General features: G+C 44.4%; 1 protein-coding gene across 9 annotated transcripts; it reads left to right on the plus strand.

Moving 5' to 3' along the window:
- The first annotated feature begins 311 nt into the window (after nucleotides 1-311).
- Nucleotides 312-21,706, plus strand: ESCO2 (establishment of sister chromatid cohesion N-acetyltransferase 2). 9 transcript variants are annotated; one of them, XM_088666991.1, is made up of 12 exons: nucleotides 312-554; nucleotides 3,349-3,472; nucleotides 10,742-10,801; nucleotides 12,817-13,807; nucleotides 15,765-15,861; nucleotides 16,052-16,112; nucleotides 16,261-16,384; nucleotides 16,584-16,715; nucleotides 17,203-17,292; nucleotides 17,911-18,048; nucleotides 19,515-19,699; nucleotides 20,840-21,706. In XM_088666991.1, the coding sequence occupies exons 1-12, from the start codon at nucleotides 329-331 to the stop codon at nucleotides 20,970-20,972; spliced, it is 2,361 nt and encodes a 786-aa protein (XP_088523117.1). In that variant the 5' UTR covers nucleotides 312-328; the 3' UTR covers nucleotides 20,973-21,706. The 9 variants fall into 9 exon arrangements, with proteins under 9 accessions (XP_088523117.1, XP_088523118.1, XP_060129193.1 ...); XM_088666992.1 differs by having other exon boundaries at nucleotides 12,826-13,807; XM_060273210.2 differs by lacking the exon at nucleotides 312-554 and adding an exon at nucleotides 2,693-2,976.
- Nucleotides 21,707-23,637: the final 1,931 nt, after the last annotated feature.

Below are 23,637 nucleotides of genomic sequence, written 5' to 3' on the forward strand. Positions count from 1 at the left end.
AGCAAGGCAGCTGCCCCCCAGCCTCGGTACCCAGAGAAAACCGTCCGCCTGCCCAGGAAGGTCTTGGCAGAGAGGCTGGACCTGAGCCTTAAAATCCACAGCAGGAGCATCCCAAAACCCATCCTGCAACCGAAAATGAAGCTCGAGACAGAACCGCCAATGTCGGCCCCCAGCACGATGCTTCCCGTGCCCCCAATCAGGCGCCGCAGAATCCTGGAGCCGCTGATTCTCTGGATTAAGAACTTCTTGCCGAGGGTGTGAGGCCAAGCCGGCAAGCCCCCCAAGAGGCAGTCCCCCGAGATGCCGTGGTCCCCTTCGTCCTCTCCCGATGCCTCCAAAACACGAGGGGATCTTGCCGCACAGGCAGGACTCTCAGGAGCCCGCAGAAAAGTCCGGGGCGCTGAAGAAATTGTCCAGTGCAATTCAGGAAGGCCTCGTCCAAGCAGGAATCCCGCCTTGGCAAAGACGCTCAGCCCTCTTGCCTTTGCGTGGAAAAGGCCCCTTGGCCAGAGGGACCTTGGCTTTCCTTATCCTCCACAGGCAGGACACACCAGGTCTGTGTTGCTTCTTTCTCTGTGAGCTGGGGGGGGGGGCAGAGAAAGAGGCCATCGCCGCCTCTTGTGGGAGAGAGTTCCACAGTTCGACTGCAGGGTGCGTGATGGGCTGGAATGGATCTAGTCCCCCCATCCCAGACCCATCAACTGCCCCAGTTTGAGCAAAGCATCCTGGAATTACAGCAGCAGCCATGCCAGCTCGATCCCAGGCCTGAGGAGACGCTGGCTGTCCTTGACGTGACCAGGCCAGCAGGACAGGACAGGGGACCCTTTCCGGCGCTGCCAAGAGAAGGAGGCCGGTGACACTTATCGCCCCCCCCCCTTCCTTGTTATCAGCAGGTGCCAAGGGACGGGCACTTTCCCCACCCGCATCGTGTTGCCTGGCAGAAGTGTGACGGAGCCGGGCCAGAGTCTGGCCCATCCAGCCCCCCAGAAATCCCACCAGAGGGATGGAGCCTCTCTCTGATTGGCCAGCAGCCCTTTTGGAGGGAAAATAAAAGGAGCCGTTTCTGAGGGAGAGAGTTTGGTTTGGGAGAAGAGGCAGGGGGGAGATAGGGAGGAGGAGAGGGCTTGCGTGAGGGAGAACTGGGTCTGACTGGGCCTGATCCTTCACCCTGAGGAGAGGAAAGGCCCTCCCAGTTTGGAGAGGGAGACCCGGCTGGGGGTCTGGCCTGGGGAAGCAGCTCCCCCTGGGTCTCCTTCCAGGGCCTCTAGGGAGAAAAGACCCCCAAGCCAGTCACTGGGGGGGGAGGGGATCCCCTGAGGCTCCCTTTGCTTCTTCCTCCCTCCCTGGAACCTGCAGGTTCTGAGCCAGGCACCCCCAAACTCCGGCCCTCCAGATGTTTTGAGACTACAATTCCCAGCATCCCTGCCTGGCCACTGGTCCTGTTAGCTAGGGATCATGGGAGTTGTAGTCCCAAAACATCTGGAGGGCCGCAGTTTGGGGGTGCCTGTAGACTGAGCTCCTCAGGAAGGACAAAGGCGGCTGAACCTGCAAACCTAGCCAGGATGGAAGGAGGAAGAGAATAATAATAATAATAATAACAACAACAACAACAACAACAACAATAATTTATTATTTATACCCCACCCAACAACAACAACAACAACAACAACAACAATAATAATTTATTATTTATACCCCGCCCATCTGGCTGGGTTTCCCCAGCCACTCTGGGCGGCTTCCAACCGAATATTAAAAACAGTACAGCATCTTCGAGTAAAAAGGGAAGGAAATAGTTTGGATTTGCAGAAATTGGGATGCTTAAAGCAACATGAGTGTGAAACGATAGGTAAAAACAGAGACAGTATTGATTGTATATACATTCGACAATAAAAGGAAAAAAAAAGGTATGCTGATGGAGATAACAGGAAGTCCAAAGTTAAAACATTCTTCTTCTTTTTTAACGTATTTGTATATACAGTTTTCTTAATCTTTAAGTTTTCTTTTTGTTGTTTTAGTGCTTTTTGTATTTATATATACTTTTCCCCCCTCCCTTTCTCCTTTTTGTTGAGAAAGGAGGGCCTGAGACATTGTATGGAAAGTGTAAAAAATGTATATGTTTGGTGAAGGAAAAATAAATAAATATTATTTTTATTAAAAAACAACAACAGTACAGCATCAAACATTAAAAACTTCCCTAAATTCTCAGTTGACCTTCTCCTGCATCCCTCCGAACACCCTCTGGGCCTTTTCTCCCAGGGCCCTGGGTCTGTCATGCCTCAGGAGTGGTCATGGTGATGATCTGGTGATGTTCTTGAGAGTTGCATGGACCCCTTCCCCTAAATGGGTGGGGGGAGAAGGCGGGAGGGAGACTGCAGTGCCAGAGTTCTAAGATAATAATAATAATAATAATAATAATAATTATTATTATTATTATTATTATTATTTATTATTTATACCCCGCCCATCTGGCTGGGTTTCTCCAGCCACTCTGGGCGGCTTCCAACAGAAAATTAAAACACAGTAATCTATTAAACCTTAAAAGCCTCCCTGAACAGGGCTGCCTTCAGATGTCTTCTAAAAGTCTGGTAGTTGTTTTCCTCTTTGACATCTGTTGGCAGGGCGTTCCACAGGGCAGGCGCCACCACCGAGAAGGCCCTCTGCCTAGATGGCAGAGAGAAAAGGTAGACCGGAAAGGGAAGGAGTGTTTTTTTAATGGGGGAGTGACAAAGTCTCTTTTTCAGGCATGACTCTGCTGGGGTTCAGGAGGAAGTCACCCTTCTTTTCCTGTAGGCAGGAGGAGTTGCTGGGGGGGCCACTTGGGGAGGGAAATCTCTGCAGAGGTCTTGGGCTGCCTGTGCTTCCTCCCTCCCTCCCAGGACTCCACAACTTGTTTAAACTTTGAGCTCTGCAAAATAGTTGAAAAGAGGCTGTATCAGCAATCCTAGAAATCATCCTCATGATCCGAGGCTGGGAGAGGTGTGCTGAGTTCCAGGGGGTTGTGGGTGGAAAAGGAGAAATGGATGGATGGGGAACACACCCTAAACAAAAAAGTCAAGAAAGCCCGGGAGGGAGGGGAGCATCCTTCTTCAAAGTCTCTTACCTGGTGCATGTTTCTGGGTGTCAGAAGAGGAGGAATATGCAGAGCAGGTCTTGCAGATGGACTCATAAGTAATCCCCAGTGGCAGAAGACAGATTGAATTGGTATCACCAAAAAAAACCTTTGAAAATGGGGCTCCTGTTGGGAAGGGGGTACCCCATTTGGGCTTCTCTAGGGGCAGCAGAATGTTTTGGGCCGGAGAATCCCTGCAGGGCCTCTGAGGCTCCCTTTGCTTCTTCTTTCTCTCCCAGGACCCCGCAGCTTGTTTTCACTTATTGACTCCTCGAAGATGGACGGTGGACCTGGTCAGGTTGTCTCCTGCATCCCTCCCCACAACCGCTGGACGTTTTCTCCTAGGGCCCTCCGAGACATCTGGTGAGTTCCAGGGGAGTGGAGATGGGAACACAGATGGATTGAGAGATGGATGGTGAAGAGGAAAACCACCCAGGCAGGCTTTTGAATTTTAGGTGGTATGTCTACTGCAGATTCCTGGCTAGTTCTTGGTCAAGGTTCTTTTTTTAAAAAAAATGGTTGCTGTTTTTTAAGTAACAAATACATTTATAACAAAATAAATTACAAATCCTTTTATTTAATTTTTTATTTCAATGTTGCCATACATGTACATAATCTTTACATATTAATATGTGTATAATACTTATAACTGTTAACGGAAAATCTGAGGGCTCCCCTTGGACAAAACAAGACTCCAGCCAAGAATATCAGAGCAAAACAGCAGCCAGTAGGTTTGGCCTTTATTAAAGAAAGTACTGTCGCGACAGGGCTCCACCTGCAACAAGGTGAAGCAAGATGGAGACCCCGAACAAAGGGGGTCTTCCCTTTTTATTAGCATCCCACCACCAATGTACACCCCTAAAGATACATCACTAATATGTCACTAATATGTCATTGATACATCACAGAAAGGAGGGGTTCAGAGGTAGAAATTTGAGTACCTGGCCAGCTGCTCCTGGCCTCCTGTCACCCCCTCCCTGTTACATTCCACGGGACAAAGAGAAGTTTCACAGTCATTATGAAGGTGATAGCTGTTCTTTGATTTGATCCTGAGTCAATCCAGTTTGGGAGGAAGATCCATTGTGTAGAAGATAGTCTGCTGTCTGGCACAGTTGGAGGTAGAAATTCCCTTGCCAGAGGAGGCTGCATATGTGTTGCGTTGGGTCAACCCTCCAAGATCCCCCCTTTGATAGTGAACCTATGTATTATAAGAAGAATGAAGGGGGGGGGGTATTTTTCCTACAACAACATATATATTTTATTATGTTTATAACCTGTTTGCAAGTATTTCAGCATAAATTTTGTAATCTGTATTTAATAACAATATAGGTCTATACTGTAATTCTGTGTCATTTCTCTATTTGTTCCCGGTTTTGGAAGTAATATTTCCACGTGTCTGGTAATTTTCCTTCTTCTAATATATTGTTTAGGAGTAATTTTAAGGGTAATGATAATACATGTTTTAATTTATTATAGTGAATAGCTGGTAGGCCATCTTTACCTGGAGATTTCCCAGTTTTACTTTTTGAGATGGCTTTTGAGATGGTATGGAAGTGTTTGAAAACCTGTTTCCTGTTCATTTATTTCATAACACGTCTCCCCCATCCTGTCTACAGAGGACCTCAAGATACTGACATTGTTCTTCCAACGCACCTGTTTTATTCTCACAGCAACCTTGTGAGCTGGATTTAATGGTGGGAGGTAGCCTTGCTGGGTCCATTGAGGGCAGGATCACCTACGACGGGGATTTGTAACTAACAGATTGTGCCTTCTAAAGGGCGTTCATGGTTACTCAGGAGTCTAGGCAGGGGTTCAAATCCCCTCCATGGGTTAGAGCGTGATGCTTATAACACCAAGGTTGCAGGCTCGATCCCCATATGCATTGCAGCTGCGTTGCAGGGGTTGGATTAGAGGGGCTCCTCGGAGAAAAGAGTGACCACCATCCTGAGAAGGGAGCAAAAAAATGTTCACGACCCTCAATCCTTTAGAGAAGTCCCAGGAGTTCCAATGAGATTAAAAGGTAAAGGACCCCTGATGGTTACGTCCAGTCGCAGACGACTCTGGGGTTGCGGCGCTCATCTTGTTTTACAGGCCGAGGGAGCCGGTGTTTGTCTGCAGACAGTTTTTCCGGGTCATGTGGGTAGCATGACTAAGCTGCTTCTGGCGCAACGGAACACCGAAACCAGAGCAGCGCATGGAAACGGCGTTTACCTTGCCGCCAGAGCGGTACCTATTTATCTACTTGCACTTTTTGGCGTGCTTTCGAACTGCTAGGTTGGCAGAAGATGGGATAGAGCAACGGGAGCTCACCCTGTTGCGGGGAATCGAACCGCCGACCTTCTGATCGGCAAGCCCTAGGCTCAGTGGTTTAGACCACAGCGCCACCCGTGTCCCTTTCCAATGAGATTAGGTAAAGGTAAAGGGACCCTTGACCATTAGGTCCAGACGTGACCGACTCTGGGGTTGCACGCTCATCTCGCATTACAGTGGTACCTCGGTTTATGAACACAATTGGTTCCGGAAGTCTGTTCATAAACTGAAGCGTTCATAAACTGAAGTGAACTTTCCCATTGAAAGTAATGGAAAGTGGATTAATCCGTTCCAGACGGTCCGCGGAGTAACCGTTCATAAATTGAAGCGAACTTTTCCATTGAAAGTAATGGAAAGTGGATTAATCCGTTCCAGACGGGTCCGCGAAGTACTTAAACTGAAGCGTTCATAAACTGAAACATGGGTATAATTGGTTTCGGAAGTCTGTTCATAAACTGAAGCGTTCATAAACTGAAGCGAACTTTCCCATTAAAAGTAATGGAAAGTGAATTAATCCGTTCCAGATGGGTCCGCGGCGTTCATAAACTGAAAATTCATAAACCGAGGTGTTCATAAACAGAGGTTCCACTGTATTGGCCGAGTGAGCCGGCGTACAGCTTCCAGGTCATGTGGCCAGCATGACAAAGCCGCTTCTGGCAAACCAGAGCAGCACATGGAAACGCCGTTTACCTTCCCGCTGCAGCGGTTCCTATTTATCTACTTGCATTTTGACGTGCTTTCGAACTGCTAGGTTGGCAGGAGCTGGGACCAAGCAACGGGAGCTCACCCCATCACAGGGATTCGAACCGCCGACCTTCTGATCAGCAAGCCCTAGGCTCAGTGGTTTAGCCCACAGCGCCACCTGGTTCCCTTTTTCCAATGAGATTATTTGCAGGTAAATCCAGCAGCGATCCAGCGCTGGCTGAGGAGAGGTATTTGTTTCTGAAAAAGCAAGCAGAGAAGCAGCAGCGACCCTCTCTCTGAGATCATTTGGAAGAGATCCCCAAGGATCATTTTCTAGTCCAACCCCCTGCAATGCAGGAATCTCGGGATCTCCCTGAACTGCACTGAGCCTAGCAATCCAACCAGCAAGCCACCAGACGTGCAATTTGATCCACTGCGTGGATCCCACGCCACTCCCAGCCCAGGGACACTACTTGCCGAGAAACTACAATCCCCACAATGCCTTGCGCCAAAACCCGGGCTTCTCCCATCATCTGATTGGCCAGGACTTGTTGACAGTGAGAGGTTGGCGCTATTGGTCGGGTAGCCCGCGAAAGGCGGGCTTCTTCCTTTACTCCCGCCTCCAGAGGCTACGCTCTGTGCTCGGGCCAATGATCGCCGAGGCAGCGATCGGACTGACCAATGGGCATGAAGGCGCGAATGGGGAGAGTTTCGAACGGAGCCGCGGCGCCGTGAGGGGAAAAGAGTGGCGGGAGCTCTGAGGCGCCTTTGGGTGGGAAACGTGAGGTAAGAAATGGAGCAAAGGCGCGTTTTTTGTGAGGGGGAAAGTGGGCGCAGGTAGAAAGAGGCGGGAGGCGAAGTTTTTAGGGCGGTTGGGGGGGGGTCCGAAATCTACCCTGGCTAAGAAGCCTCGGTCGAGGGAAGGGGCGCCTCGGCCTACTTTGGCGCGGAACTCCCCGCACGTAGAAAAGAAGCCCCTCAGGGAGAAAGCGCGGAGGGGTTTCCCTAACAAATAAAAGATAAAGCCATAAATAAAATGAAGCAGGGAAGGGGGGAGAGAGCCATAGAAACAGTTCTTCTTCCTGGCGCCGGTGCTTGTGGCCACGCAGCGAAGCTGGAGGCTGTGGGCTTCGGGACAGAGAAAAGAAAGGCAGGGTGAAGCTGCGGAACTTCCTGCCACCGGGGCGGCTTCGGAGATGGGGGTGAGCTTCGTGGCAGCAGCCAAAGGCCACGGCATAGGGAGAGAAATAACTAGAAGCCCATCGATCTCTATATGGAGAAGCAGAACCTCTCTTTCCTCAGATGTGTGTGTGTGTGTAATCTATATATATAATCTATATAAAAATAGCTTTAAAAGAGGATTAGACAAATTCACGGGGGGGGCTGGGGGCTGGACTAGATGACCCCCTGGATCCCATTCCTGTTGGCTCTGGTTTCAAACCCTGGACTATCTGCAACAGAGAGCCAATGAATTGCAAAGACAGGGAGGATCCATGGTAAATACTTAAATTTGGGAGCCCCAATCCTCCTCTCTCTTTTATATCAATTAACAATTTATATTTTATTCTGGCTGGTTTATTATTCCAAATGAATTTTATTAAATCTTTATTCCATTGCTTGAAAATTTTTGCCCCTGTCCCCAGGATTGGCAGCATTTGAAACATAAATAACATTCTTGGCAGTATATTCATTTTGATAGCCGCTATCTTCCCTAGAAATGTTAAATTTAATCTTTTCCATGTTTCTAGGTCTTTCTTCACGCTGTTCCAAACTTTTATATAATTATATTTCACCAAATTATTTGTGTTGTTAGAAATCCATATTCCTAGCTATTTAGCTTTCTTCACCACTTTCAGGCCTACCCTTTCCTGTAGATTTTCTATCTCTTCTTTCCTTAAATTCTTGACTAGAATATTCGTTTTATCTTTATTTATATTAAACCCCGCTAGATCCCCAAATTCTCTAATTTTCTCCAATGCTCGAGGTATACTCCCTTCTGGGTCTTCCAATGTGAGTATGACATCATCTGCAAATGCCTTTAATTTGTGGATATCTTTCCCAATTGTTATGCCTTTAATCTTTTCATCCTCTCTTATATTTTTTAACAAGAACTCTAAATGTAAAATGAATAATAATGGAGAGAGGGGACAACCTTGCCTGGTTCCCCTCTTTATATGAATTTCTTCTGTTAATTCACTGTTTATAATTAATTTGGCTCTTTGTTTACTATAAATTGCCCCTATACCCTTTCACGAATTTCCCCCCAAATCCTATTTTTTTCATAAATATCCATAAAATTTTGTCGAATGCCTTTTCGGCATCCAACAGCAAAAGGGCCGCTTTTTTGTTTATCTTAACACTTAGGTATTCCAGAATTGCATAACACTTGATAGATTCTCCAGCAGGGAAACAGACAGCAAGCACAGTTTTATACAGAAGCGAATATACTGGTAGCTGGTTATTTCATATAAAAACAGGTTCAATAATCATTTCTGGCCCCACATTCCTACTCTAAAATTCTCTTATTCTACTCTCGCAAGAGGCAAGGGTTCTCTGGTTCTCCCATCAGAGGCAGCAATGCTTCTGAATAGCAGTTGCTGGAAAGTGTGCTTTTTCTCTAAGCTTGCTTGTGGGTTTCCCTGTGGGGCATCTGGTTAACTGGATGGGCCCCCATTTGGACGGACCCAGAAGCCTCTCCTCTTTATAACTGGATTTTTAAAATATCATCTTCCATTATGTATGTGTTATAAGAATTTTGAGGTCATATATATATATATAATAATTGTTCATAAAACATGTACATGGATGTACAGAAACATGTCTGAAGCAGCACAGGAAGACAGGACTGACTGACACCATTTTGACTCTCTCAGACCTGGCGTTCCTCTGCAAGGAAGAAGGGGGGGGGAACCTTCTCATTGTCTCAGGAATTAAAGTGATAATCCCTGGCATCCTGATACCTGGGTGCCAGACAAAAGGGTGTGATTAACTTGGCTGGGAAACAGGGAAATGTAAATATCTCTTTTTGTTGATTAGGTTTTGGGGGCAGGGTCCAGGATGCTCAGATTACTGCCACCAGACCTCCCCTTTCATGATGTACCTATGATGAATCTAGGGAGAGGGGTCTTGGGCTACACCCCTTCTGTGACATATGGATGATGCTTCTGGGGGGTGGGCTGAAACCAATTTCAAATTTCTTTTTAAGGGCAAGACACCTTTGTTTGGGGTTCCTTCCTTGTTCTCCTGCGTGAGAGGAAGGACCCTGTTGCAACAGCGAAAATAAAGGCTTTGCTTCTCAAACTTCTCTGGTTGGCCTCTGTTATATTCTCCAACCGATGGAGAACCCAATAAGGGAATAAGGGCAGATTTTTGCCCATATATGTATTTGTCATCTTACACATCCACCACACGTGGAAATTTTCAATTTCGGTGTACCAAATTTCAGTATCTTCAACTGCCTAATCTAGCTCTCTTAAAACAGTGTTTCTCAACCTTTTTTGGGCCAAGGCACACTTGTTCCATGAAAAAAATCACGAGGCACACCACCATTAAAAAAGTTAACAAATTTAACTCTGTGCCGCCCTATATTGACTATATAATTATGACTGTAAGAAACACTTGCCAATTGCTGTGTTGGTTGCAATCTCCTGTAATAAGGCTTCACAAGCCGCTGATTTCTCTGCCACCACAATCCTTTGCTCAGCAAGTTTCAGGTTGAGCTCATCCAGCCAGCTCCTTTAAGTTTGTCTAAAACCACCCTCCCGTGGTGGTGGCTGTTGAGAGCTGCGCTCGCCCCGCATCATGACCCGGCCGGCTTCCTTTCCGGCGCGTTAGTGCTGTATATTGGCGGCCGCCAGGCACGTGACAATGCAAATCGCCCTTCTCGTCGCCGCACGTCGCGGCACACCAGCCAGCGTCTCGCGGCACACTAGTGTGCCGCGGAACAGCGGTTGAGAAACACTGTCTTAAAAGATTGCATAGGTTCTGCTAAAGTTAGAATGAAGTGTGCTTTTTCTCTAAGCTTGCTTGTGGGTTTCCCTGTAGGGCATCTGGTTAACTGGATGGGCCCCCATTTGGCCTGATCCGGAAGGGTCTCCTTCCTTAAGCACCTAGGCCAGGCATAGGCAACCTTGGCTCTCCAGATGTTTTGGAACTACAACTCCCATGATCCCTGACCACTGGCCCTGTTAGCTAGGGATCATGGGAGTTGTAGTTTCAAAATATCTGGCGCGCCAAGGTTGCCTATGCCTGACCTAGGCGGCTCCGGCCCAGCCAGTTAATGGGGCCCCTTGGCCCAGGGCTGCTAGGCCTGCTCCCCCAGTGCTTTGCACCGCAGCTCCCCTCAGCTCCACCAGGATGCAGAAACTACCGGTACTCTGCTGCTGATTTTTGGTTGAAGCACATGAGCTCCTTGTTGGAAGAAGCGAAAAGACCCAGGCTGCTTTATGCTGCTGTCCCAAGGCTAAAAGGTCTACCAGTGTAAACGGGTGGTGGTGGTGGGGGGTCAGGAATATTGGTGGCATGCAAAGATAGGCAAGGGATGCAAACATGAATTCTCATTCTAGTCCAAGCTCTGCAGGCAGATAGACCACATCTGTCAACACATGACTGACTAACCCACCTGCCTCTGACTTGTAGGCGCTTTGCTGAGGACATGGCGTTTGTTACTCCAAGGAAGCGAAAATGCAGTGATGACGGGTGAGATTGCTGTTGCAAGTTATCCGAGAGCTTGAACTATTGCTGTGGATGGATTTATTTCTATACATGTATTTTATACATGAATGCCACAAAATGTTTGGAATGTACAAAATCCTGCCCTCTTCCTCTTAGCTGCTTTCATTCTTCACTTTCCTAATTAAGGATTAAGAGGTTTGGTTTAATGTTTTCCCAGTTGGAGTAAGATGTATTGCAAGAGACACTGTTGTAAACAAAAGCTGCCCTTTTTCCCTTATGGGTATTCAAGAGCCGTATAGAGTCTTTAAGTGGATTCCCTATTGGTAGGAGAAAATAACACAGACCAACCAGAGAATATTGAGAAGCAAAGCAGCTGATCTTTATTATACTGTTGCAACAGGGTGCTCCCCACACACACAGGAGAGAGGAGGAGGAGAACCCAGAACAAAGGTGTGCCAGCCCTTATGTAGACTTTTCAAATTGCCCACCCTCCAACTCCAGACCACCACCAGAAACATCATACATAGATACAACACAGGAGGGGTGTAGCCCAGCACCACCTCCCCCAATACATTATACCGTACATACAACACAGGAGGTGGTCTGAAACAGAATCCTGAGTGTGTTGTCTGGCAGATTACCTGATTGCATTATCTGGGTTTTGGCCACTCTTGTTATAACTACAGTACTTAATTCCTGAATCCAGGTCCCAGGCTCACCCTATTCACACCTTAAATGTGTCCTTGCAGAGAAACATTTAGTCAGTTTGGGAGAGTCAAAATGGTTTCAGGACTGTCTTCCTGTACTGTTTCAGACATGTGTATATATTTATGTGCATGTTTGCCTTGTACATTTAATTTATATATTTGATACCTTAAATTCTTATAACAACTGTAATGTGCTATTTAACTTAGATCCAGTTTGTGATCTCCAATATCGTGCATAATGAATTTTGGCTCCTGTGATAATACAGGAAACTACGGTACCATCTCAAAGGAATGGCCAGATATCAGAAAAGGCAATCAGATAAGGCATTATCAGATAACCTGGTAGACAGGAAAAACAACATTCAAATTTCTGTTGTAGACTGCCTTTTCTGTGATGTAGGTATTATGTTTGTAAGGGGTGGTCTTGGGCTACACCCCTTCTGTGATGTATGTATGATGTATGGAGGGGTGGTCTTGAGGGCAGGGAATTTCAAAATGGCTATGCAGTCATACCTCGGGTTACAGACGCTTCAGGTTGTGTCTTTTCGGGTTACGCACCGTGTGAACCTGGAAGTACCCTAACAGGTTACTTCCGTGTTTTGGCGCATGCGCGTAAGCGCTAAATCACACTTTGTGCATGCACAGAAGCACCGAATTGGGACCCATGCGTGCGCAGACGCGGCACTGTGGGTTGCAAACTGGCCTCTCGCATGGATCATGTTCGCAACCCGAGTGTCCACTGTACAAGGGGCAAGCACACATGGTTTGTGGTCCTCCTCTCTCCTGCATGGGAGGGGAGCACCCTGTTGCAACAGCTTTAATAAAGATCAGGCTTACTAGCTGTTTTGCTTCCCAATATTCTCTGGTTGGCCTCTGTTACGGTATTTTCTCCTACCAATGGAGAACCTAGAAAGGACTCTATAAGGACTCTTGTGTACCCCATAAGGGAATAAGGGCAGGTTTTGTTTACAACAGAGTGAAATATTAACTCCATATTATTGTAATGGATTACACTTCCTCACACCAGCCAGACTCCGACACCCAGCCCAATGCCCGAGCCATCGAGGATGTAGTGACTCCCTCAGGAGCCTCTGGGGAATGTAATGGAAATTCTTGCTGGGAAAAACTTTTTCCAGAGTCTCCTGAAGGACAGTGTCCACCATACTGGGAGAGCCTTCATGGTTTACTAGTTATCTGGAGGAAGCAATTTACAGTGCGCTGTTTCTTTCATATGGTCTGTGTATGATTCTTTGGATATGGAGTTGTCACTGGCTATGGTTGGTATTTTACTGTGTTATGTTTATGCATAATGAAAATAAATATTAACTTTAGATTTTGCAGCTTGTTATTAGTACACAGGAATCCAGTGAAAAAACTCAGGATGGAATTCGTTGAGGATCTGCCTATAACGGATCCTGCAGGACACAGGACTGTATCTCAAATGTTGAGTTTCCAAGATGAAGAAAACGAAAATCAAAACCCGTCCCAAGCATCAAGAGTATCACAGAAGCTCGATAAGTCTCCACTACAAACAGCCAGTGTGCCAAAGCGGATACAAAGAACGTCTCCTGAGTGTGGCACTGCATACTGTTCCACTGTACCCACCAGCTCCTTTTACAACAAAGGGAAGCAATATCTAAACCTACTGGAGAGGAAACTAGCAAAGGAAAGCCACCCTCTTAATCCAATAAATGATGGCGGAAACCTACCTACTGCCAACAAGACTGAGACAACACAGCTGAAAGTGACGACAAGCAGGAGCAGAATTTCAAAAACACCCAAGCGCCCTGCTGCTTCCAGGCAGGCCAAGGCTTTGCCAAGAAACACCAAAAAAGCCAAGATGGCGGTGGTGCTTCCCAAGCCTGTGGAGGGGAACAAGGATGCTAACTGTGCTATTGAAAATAAAGTGGAGACTCCTTTCAAAGTATTAAGCATGAAATTCAAACCTGTGCCGAAACTCCAGACAGGGGCAGCATTCTTTGCCACTAGAAAGGAATGGCAGCCTGGCTCTAAGAAGAAACTTTCATCTCCCTTGTCCCCCCGCTCAGTTAGCAAGCCCACAGTAAAAGAGAGACAGGGCAGACACTTGACTCATTCCAAGCTCTACTTGTCCACTGAAAGCAAAGCAACTGAAGCAGGCAGGAAAGGAAGCCCAAAAGAGAGAAAACTTGATCGTGTGGAAGATGGTGTGAAATTGATCTGCAACACAAGCCAGGAGACTGTGTGTGAACTGAACCTGTTGCAAGATACCAGCCCTCTCCAAACGTCTCATTCTGGTTGCTCAGAGACTCTGGTAGAAAAGGAAACTGATGCTGGAACTCAGGTATGTAGAATCTATGAAAACTGGTAACCAAAGTTTGCATTTATGGAATTTCTGTTGCAACATTTTTGGAACTTCACCGTGTAGACAATGGGTTGGTTTTTTAATAATTTTTATTCATTTTCAATTAATAACTTTCCAATTAATGACAAATCAATTCCAATCATGCCAAATCGTAATACAAACAATACAGCCAATTAAGCAGTCTGAATTTTTTAAAAAAATTAAATTCAGAAGGGGGCTTCCTATGTTCTGCATATTGAGAGAAAATGTCCTTCATTTGTTTTCTGTTTTTCTTCCTTGTTGTTTTCCACTTTCATAGTTCCGATCTTAACCGTCCTTATCTTCTCCATCAGCCACTGGTGTATGACTCACTATCTTATTTAAATAAAAAAATTCAGTAGCACCTTAAAGACCAACTAAGTTTTTATTTTGGTATGAGATTTTGTGTGCATGCACACTTCTTCAGAAAGTGTGCATGCACACGAAAGCTCATACCAAAATAAAAACTTAGTTGGTCTTTAAGGTGCTACTGAAAGAATTTTTTATTTTGCTTCGACTCAGACCAACACAGCTACCTACCTGTAACTATCTTATTTAACAATGTTTTGTCCATTGAATATTTATTTTAATTTGTATACTGCCCTTCACCTGAAGAGTGATTCAAACATAAAAATACAAAATGAGAACACATAATACATAATAAAGCAAATACAAACCAATAACCCCACCCCCTCCCACAAACAAATTTTAAAAGGCCATAGAATGGCAATCAGCCAGATGCCTGGTTGAAGAGAAACATTTTCACTTGGCGCCTAAAGATAGGCAATGAAGGCTCCAAGTGAGCATCTCTGTGTGGAGCATTCCACAAACCGGGAGCATAAAATGCCCTTTCTTGTGTTGTTGCCCTCCGGACCTCTCGTGGAAGAGGCATAAAAAGAAGGGCCACAAATGATGGCTGCAGGGTCTGGATCTGTTCATATGGGGAGACCGAACCTTCAGGTATTACGGTTCTGAATGGTGTTGAATGCACTGTACATCAGCAGGTTATATGCCATCCTTTAATCCTTTTTAAAATCTCACAAGCAAGCAAAGAAAATTTCAATTAATATAACACTGTATAATAAACACTTAATATTAAAGCAGGTGTTAAAATCAGTAAGATCCAATAAAGCCATAAATTAAAACTACAGTGGTACCTCTGGTTAAGAACTTAATTCGTTCTGGAAGTCTGCTCCTAACCTGAGGTACCACTGTAGCTAATGGGGCCTCCCGCTGCCGCCACACGATTTCTGTTCTCATCCTGGGGCAAAGTTCTTAACCCGGGATACTACCGGGTTAGCGGAGTCTGTAACCTGAAGCATTTGTAACCTGAGGTACCATTGTACTTCAGAAAAAATACTGAAAGGCCAAGGCCAAAAATTCATAAAATTTGGTATCTGGGTAGCCTCTCTGGAGTAGGCTTTCCATGTATAAGATGTCAGAATTGCCGGGGGGGGGATGGAAACACCTCTAGTCACCACATATTTTAACTTTCAGCAACTTGGAGACTTGAAAAAAGGTCTCATAACCTTCAGCAGTAAAAAGGAGGATTTTGCAGAAATCTCTGCTTTCCATTCACAGAATTCACTGGGCCAACAAGCCTCTTGTTAGCACGGCAACAGTTTTAGATATGGCTACTATGCCATGGTGACTCTGGCATTGCATGACAGCTAGTGAATCTTATTAAATCCCACCTTTCTTTCATGACATGGAAGGTGGTGTTTGCAGTGGTGGTTTTCTATTAAGCCACTGACCAGACCTAGATCTATGCTTCTTTTCAGCAAGGTTGCTCCATTGCATTTCTTCATATCATTCCCTGAGACCTTAAATGGAAACTTCTGAAGGGGTAACCAAGTAGCAAAACTTACTATTGGGGCACCTTGAAAATTTGCCTTGTTGAAAAACTTTTGTTCATTAGGACCCTGAAGAAATCTTGCAGGGATCACCAAAATACATGGACAAGCACAAGACTGCCTCTTCCAGCAAGCTTTCTAGTACGATAATCAAGGATAAGCGTAAGTAACCTTGAGAATGTACTGTATTACAATTTCAGATGCATCTGTTCTGTGGCCATAGAAAGCTTGGTAGGCCACCCTATCCTATTCATCACAATACTCTGAATAGAAAAAGTTCTCCATGTCATTGGGACCTGGGACAAATTGCCAATGGAGGATAGAAATCACAATATTTTTCTCCTTTCCCCAGAGCCATCTTCAGCAAGTGACACCCATCCATTTTTCAACACACCTTCCAGCAACAAAAAAAGGTATGGCAATCTTGTTCTGATATTCAGAAGTGATATGTAGGTGAAAAGAGTTCTTCAGTATACTTTTCTTTATGAATCTGTTTTCCCCTGTGAATATTTACTATATAACCAATTACTACAAGATATAAATTCCTTCAATAAATTTCAGGCCACACATTTTCTCAGATGAGCAGTCTTCAGCTGTGGTGCTCAGTCCAGTAGGACAGAAGGTCCCTGCCATTCTGAGAACCAGCAAGAAGACAAAGGAATTGAGCAAAGATCAGATGATCATTGTAAGTATATTTCTGAATATATTGTTAATGACTGTCCGGTCAACTACTGCCATGCAACATGGAGTTTCTATTTTAGAATAGAAAATCTTAGCCGCTAATCAGCTTTATATGTACTCCTAAAACATTGTACAGTTTTTTTCCTGATGCTTCAGGCTGGTTTGGGCATTGCAACATGGTCACTCCCTCTTTCCCTACACAGGATGCTGGCCAGAAATATTTTGGTGCTACTGTCTGCAAATCATGTGGTATGGTCTACTCAGCTGCAAGCCCAGAAGATGAAACACAGCATGCCCAGTATCATCAGCGGTTCCTTGAAGGAATAAAATATGTGGTAAGACACAAACTAAATGCACCATGGTTTACTTTGTGAATTGATTTTGTTTTGGACAACAGAATTCCCTAGAGCATTCCTTGCTAAATGGAACAGGGAATTCTTAGGAATCTGAGCACAAATGTTATCTGAGAGGGATCTCCACAATCCAGCACACACTCCAGCATTTTGCGTGTGTTGCCATATAAAAATCATGGAAGTACTTCACTTGAGTGTATTTCACATTGCTGAGACTCAACCTGGTGCCCTCCAGATGTTTGGAGTACAAATCACATGGTTCCTGAATATCGGCCTTGCTGGCTAGGGCTGATGGAAGTTGGAGCCCAACATCTGGAGGGCCAGAGGTTGGGGAAGACTGCCATAAAGGAACATGCAGGTTGTTTTAATGACAGATTTAATATATATATAGTGGTTTACAACTCTCACTAATTAAACTCTTGGGCATCTACACTTTTTGCCCTCTGCTGTCTTTTTCTCCTTTTGATAGAGCTGGAAGAATGAACATGTTGCTGCAGAATTCTGGGATGGAAAAATTGTCTTGATTCTTCAGGATGATCCAAAATATGCCATCAAAAAGGTGCAGTGCTGACTTTCTTCTAGCTTTGCTCCTCCAAATGGAACTGGTCTGCTACTTGATGCAAAGGAAGAATCTGGAGCAAACTTGAATACACTCCTGATTCTTTTTTCTTTTAGTTGTGGCTTGACCCTTTTCACAAAGGTGGGTGTGGTTTACCCCAAACAGCTTGGTAGGTCTGCAGACTGGAGATTCTCCACAACTGCTGTAAAATATTTGCCCTACTTCCAAGTAAAATGAACTCATTTTAAATTGTGTATGTGTTCTTGGGTTTTTTTTAATAAGGGAAAGTCTCCACCTTCCTTACCATATCAGTTCTATTTACTTTTTTTGGCTCTTTTCCTTTTTAGTTTGTTAAATTTGAATTTTAAAAAATGATCTTGTTTGGAGCAAAATTAGGGTGTTTTTTTCCAGCCACACTTCCTGTATTGTTACCAAAAAAAGTATACCTGTTGCCTCAGATTTTAGGATTTAATCAAGAGATCTTCAGTTGTTTCTGCAGATAATGTAGGTATTTAGGTACCAATGTAGGTATTTAGAAGAAAAATGTTTGTTGTGATCTGGGTTGAGTTTTGTCTGGTTTAGATGCTGAGCTTTGTATATGGCATTTTCCTTGCACAGGCTGAAGCTGTACGGGAGCTTGTAGATAATGAGCTTGGATTTAAACACGTTGTGTTGCGCTGTCCAACCCAAACATACCTGTTTGTATCCACTGAAAAGAAGATTGTTGGCTGCTTAATTGCTGAGCCAGTCAGACAGGTGAGTAGCTTGCCAAGTGGAAAGAGTGATAATCTGGTTCAGGGCAGACCCTTGATACTGGAGTTCATCCTTAGAGGTGTTTGTGACTTGGCAAAGAGAAGGAGCAATGCAGTTGACTGGACCTCCTTCAGCCATGTGTCTTGCTACTTGAATAAAGCAAACCACTTAAGTCCTAAGAACCAGGTTTGCAGGTAACTCTTGAATTGCAACTTATCACCAAGCTCAAAACCATGGAGGGACCTGGTTTGAACAGAGATATCGGGTTCTTATCTCATTATACATGATAAGCGATCTTCAGCCATCTCAACCCTTGCTTTTTCATGCAAAACCATTTGCAGTCGTTTGCGGTCATCAACAGCTATCAGTCAGTCAATCACCCATTTCCACCACCCTTCTGAGTGATCCCCCCTCCCCATCCCCACCCCTCCCCACCCCTTCTCTACATAAGTGCCTGGAAACTTCCATTTCACTGTATCTGAAGAAGTGTGCATGCACACGAAAGCTCATACCAAAATAAAAACTTAGTTGGTCTTTAAGGTGCTACTGAAGGAATTTTTTTTAGGTAACTCTTACTGCACTGAAAGCAGGATTTTGTCACTTGGAGCAAACTCTTTTGACAGTATGGAAACCATTTAAAAGCGGTTGGGAGTTTCTGCTGTTCATTCTTAGTTGTGAAGGGAAACATATTGCTAGACTAGGGAAGTAAAAGTTACTCATCAAGTTTGATAAATGTGGAGTGGAGCTCTGGCTGCAAGTCTCCACAGTGCCTGGCAACTCCTCTTTCTGCTTGTAGTTCTAGGCCCTTGCTAGATGGGACTCAAGGGGCTTATCCTTTCCTTAGCTAGTGGATTCTCTTGGGTTACGTAGTTCCCTTTACAGAGAAAGAAGTGTCACCTGCTTAACAGAGCTGCACAATATATGTGTTCCAGAGCATTAAATTGCTCTTGTCCTAGATAAAGGAAAAAGTAAATGGGGAGGAGAGGCCAATTGCAAGAAAAATTAATTTTCTCTGCTGTCTTGTATGTCAGAACAAATCTGTCTCTTAGAGCCTTTTAGCTGGTGTCTTATTCTGATCTAACAGCATTCTAAATGAGTTTCTGGGCTGGTATCCATTCCACTGCGGCTCTCCCCCAGAGATGAGCCCACTGACACATTCCCATCCATGCCTAGATGGCTGGCTGTTGATAGCATTTTAATTCTGGTAATTGTTAATCTGTTGCTGTAAAAATAGCTTCTTGAAGGCTAACAAATGTCTTATGGATAACATTTGTAGGTAACTCTCTACTTCAAGAATAATTGAGGCACTTCTGGCATTTGGTACAGATGCCCCAAACAACATGTGCCAACCTGCTTTGGGCATCGTGGTGCGTCCCATTGAAGCCTTGCATAAGGTGTGATTTGTTAGAGGCTTGCTGCTGTTTCCCCCACCCCACTGCCTTGCTCTAAGCGTATCCTGTTGTTCCTAGGCTTACCAAGTGCTTTCAGAGCCTACAACCGTGTCAGGGTCTCCTACTAATGACAGTCTAGAGCATCAGCGTGCCTGGTGCTGCTCAACGAAGCCAGAGAAGGTGTTCTGTGGGATCAGCAGAATCTGGGTGTTCAGCCTGATGCGGAGAAGAGGCATTGCCAGCCGTCTAGTGGATGTGATGAGGTAAGGAAATGTAATATCTGAAAGAAAAGTATACAGCTCAGAGATGACCTTCTGGGATCACAGCCAGTTTTCAGCTTGTTTTAAAGGAGGTTTACCAGCAAGTAATACTTAGGAGCTGGTTCCTGCTGAAAGACCTGGTGTATGAATCACATACAGCAGGGTGTTGAGAGAACCTTGGACTTAACTGCCTCTTTGACTCCCAAGCCTGGTGCATATGCTTTGGTCAGTGATAGTTTGGGGCTCTGTATAACAGAAACGAAACAATTACAGTGGTACCTCGGGTTATGAACAGAATTGGTTCCGGAAGTCTGTTCATAAACTGAAGCGTTCATAAACTGAAGTGAACTTTCCCATTGAAAGTAATGGAAAGTGGATTAATCTGTTCCAGACGGGTCCCCGGAGTACTCAACCTGAAGCGTACTTAACCCGAAGCATGGGTGTAATTGGTTCCGGAAGTATGTTCATAAACCGAAGTGTTCATAAACTGAAGCAAACTTTCCCATTGAAAGTAATGGAAAGTGAATTAATCCGTTCCAGATGGGTCCGCAGCGTTCGTAAACTGAAAATTCATAAACCGAGGTGTTCATAAACCGAGGTTCCACTGTATTCCTTCCTCCTCACCCCACCCACCCCAAGGCCCACTTTCTGATGCAGATCACATCCTTGCAACCACCCAATGAATAAAACATTCTTCATGAACCAAGGCTTGTGAGAATACATTACCATACAAGTATGCCCCAAGCATCACCCACGAGAGAAGGTTTGCAGATCATACACAACACATTGAAGCTTGGTGTGAGGCTTAAGTTTTGGATAACACTAGTTTTTTAAAACAAGCTTTTCCTTCTAATCCAGAAAAATGTGCACACCGATTGTGAGTGTTTAGTGATGAGAGAAAAGGCACTCCTTGCATGTCTGGTGTGTTCCCCATTTCTTTAAATCTGACAAATTTAAATATACAAACTGACAGTAAATTGAAATGAGCATGAAAACAGGACTGAATCCTTGCGTTACATTCCTTCAGTAGCACCTTAAAGACCAACTAAGTTTATATTTTGGTATGAGCTTTCGTGTGCATGCACACTTCTTCAGATACCTGAAGATTAGTTATTACCAGATAACTTTTCTTTTCTTTTCCAGACGTACATTCTTATTTGGCTCTTTCTTAAACACCAACGAAATTGCTTTTTCTGATCCCACACCAGATGGCAAGCTATTTGCAGCCAGGTATTGCCAAACACCCAACTTCCTTGTTTATAATTTCATTAGTTAAGGTCAGTTGAAGGTGTCTTCCTACAGCATGAGCTCCCCTTCTACGAAGATTCAACAAGCTATTTTGTCATTTTCCTTGTGTTATATTCTGCATTTTAACATTGTAATATAAATTAGGAGCGGCAACAAACCATGTTTGTGTTGCTTTAAAAAGTTTTATTCTGAAAGTTGAAACTTTCAAAGTTGATTGTAAGTTTTAGATGGTATGAAGAAAAGGCCAATTTAGTCTATCTACAGCTGACATCTGCTTGAGCTATTTGAATACTCTGCCCCCAGTGTTCCGAAGCTTTGAACTCCTTCCGTCAAACCTATTAGTATAATAGAAGATTGGCTTCTTTCTTTAGCCAGCTGGATCAGAGGTGAGAGTTTGAAGTCAGGGGCCAGTGGTCCTTCAGATATTGGACCTAATGGTCAGAGATGACTAGAGGTGTAGTTCTGCAACATCTAGAAGGTGACTGATTCTCCATTCATGTTTTAAGCTAAAGAAAGTCACTCTTGACAAAGTAAAATCTTCCTTGCAGAATGGAGGTAGGAAGAGTCTGAGGTGTTTGAATGCTGCTATGGACCAGTTAACTATTCTTTTTGCACCTGTTGGTAGCTCCCCAGCACTTGAGGCTACTTCTGTAATCCTAAAGCATTGGATTTTGAATCCTGAGCCTGTGTCTGTGAACTGCTGCAATTATTGCACTAAACTTTGTTCAAACAAGTCTGTTCAAATAAAATATTTGTAATTTAGTCTCTGTGTTCATGTCAATATTGCTGTGTCTGGTGGGGTTTGTTGGCTTCCATCTGTCTTGGGAAACAATGGAAGCGTATGCCTTTGTGGGCAAAGTCTTTCAGGAATATGACAGGGATACCAAAAAGCCTGGCCCATAAAAAGAACTTGTAGCAGTCCTCACAAGTTTAAACGGGGTTAAAACAAAAATCACCTATATCCTTTCACTTGTAATGAAAACAATCGATAGCTAACTTACTACACTATTGTCTTTTCTATATGCTTTTCTAGTCTACGTGCTCCAGAAATGTAAAGCCTATAAGGCACAGAGACTTCCACTTGAGTAACAGTGGCTGAAAAGAACTGAAAAGCTCCCTCCCTTGCCCATTAGAAAAGCTTCCCCCCCCCCATGCTGATTAGATTGCTAAGAGAATGTGGGGTCAGGGAGATAGAGAAGAGAACCAGGTGTAGATTTTTGTGTGAAAAGATGTAGGGTTGATTCCGATATTGATCATGAATTACTGGGCTGAGCTTGTGCTCAGTGACACCGTCCGTAATTCTTCATTGTATCTGGTTCCTGCTGCAGGGGTTGGATCACAATCTTATAATAGAATTTCCAACTGTACAGGTTCTATGATTCTGTGTCTGCCTGCTTCAGCCATGTCCTTGCACTCTGCTCTAGTTGATAATTTCAGGGTCCTGGGGTAGGAAAGAAACTAGATCCCACAAACTTGGGAGTAGGCCCACCTCTGCTCTTTTGTGCATCATTCTAGTTCTACTAGTAGTGGCATCTGTTGGGAGACAATGGAGTTACAGTGGTGCCTCGCTTAATGAACGCCCTATAAGACAAAATTTTCGCTTAAAGAAAGGATTTTTCTAGCAGAGGTTGCCTTGCTAGACGAATTCGTTTTACGAAAAACTCGTCTAGCGAATCACGGTTTCCCATAGGAATGCATTGAAATTCAATTAATGCGTTCCTATGGGCAAAAAAATTTTTCAAAAAAATTCGATGCATTCCTATGGGATTCGCTAGACAAATTTTTCGTTATAAGAATAGACCCATGGAACGAATTAAATTCGTCTAGCGAGGCACCACTGTACTTGTAATTAAATGACAGAAGGAAAAGATTCACAATGGGCAAACACATCCTATCAAGCCTCTTGAAATTGAAAGGGGAGTTGATCTCACTGAAATGGAGGTACAGAAGCTGGAAATGGGGCCTTGCTTTGTTATGTAATTTATCTTTATCACCTAAGAGGAAGCTTCCCGGCTATCTCTTTCACTATGGCCTTGAGCTAATATTCTGCTACACATACAGCCTATTTGCTGAAAATGGGACTTTTGCCAGAAGGTTTAAATAAAACTCAACCTGGAGTGGCAGGGGATTGCTTGCATCAATTTTCAGGAAGTTGGTGCACCAATGAGCTCTTACTTGTTTTACTCCTCTAAGTGGATGCACAGCAATGCCATTGGGATGATAGAATACTAACAACACAAATACACCTGTTAGACTCAACAGCTTATGATGCATTTTAGGAAAGTATTTTGTAGCTGTTTGTGTCAGATTGTAGGTGTTTGTGTCAGATTCAAATGAAGGAGGCTGCCTCTGGGTTTATCAGAGTAGAATATCTTTAATATAATGGTCTTAATCCCCACATGGAATCCTTTCAGATGTCTTGTGCATGAGGTGGGATAGTCTTCTATAATCCACACTGCTTTTATGTCCACTATTCTGTACCAAACACTACGTAGTTTCCCCATCTGGGCTCAGAGCCTTATGGCATCAGCATATAAACAGCTAAACGTCGTGTGCCTGTATGGTTGTCATGCCATTTTGTTTGCCATTGCAGAGTTCTATCCCATCCTACATGAATGATCTGGAATAGGAACACTCCAATATTTCTCCCAATTCCTCCTCAGTAATTAACCAATCTAAGCCTCAACTCCACC

This window comes from Zootoca vivipara, chromosome 3 (genome assembly GCF_965207765.1).
Source record: "Zootoca vivipara chromosome 3, rZooViv2.hap1.1, whole genome shotgun sequence".
Lineage (NCBI taxonomy): Eukaryota > Metazoa > Chordata > Lepidosauria > Squamata > Lacertidae > Zootoca > Zootoca vivipara.

Bases quoted from the DNA above. Each gene is read 5' to 3' on its own strand.
- ESCO2 (XM_088666991.1), top strand. From the start codon at position 329: ATGCCTCCAAAACACGAGGGGATCTTGCCGCACAGGCAGGACTCTCAG. The intron at 3,473-10,741 runs GTGAGTTCCAGG...TCTGACTTGTAG, and splicing joins AGGGCCCTCCGAGACATCTG to GCGCTTTGCTGAGGACATGG. The intron at 16,716-17,202 runs GTAAGACACAAA...TCCTTTTGATAG, and splicing joins TTGAAGGAATAAAATATGTG to AGCTGGAAGAATGAACATGT.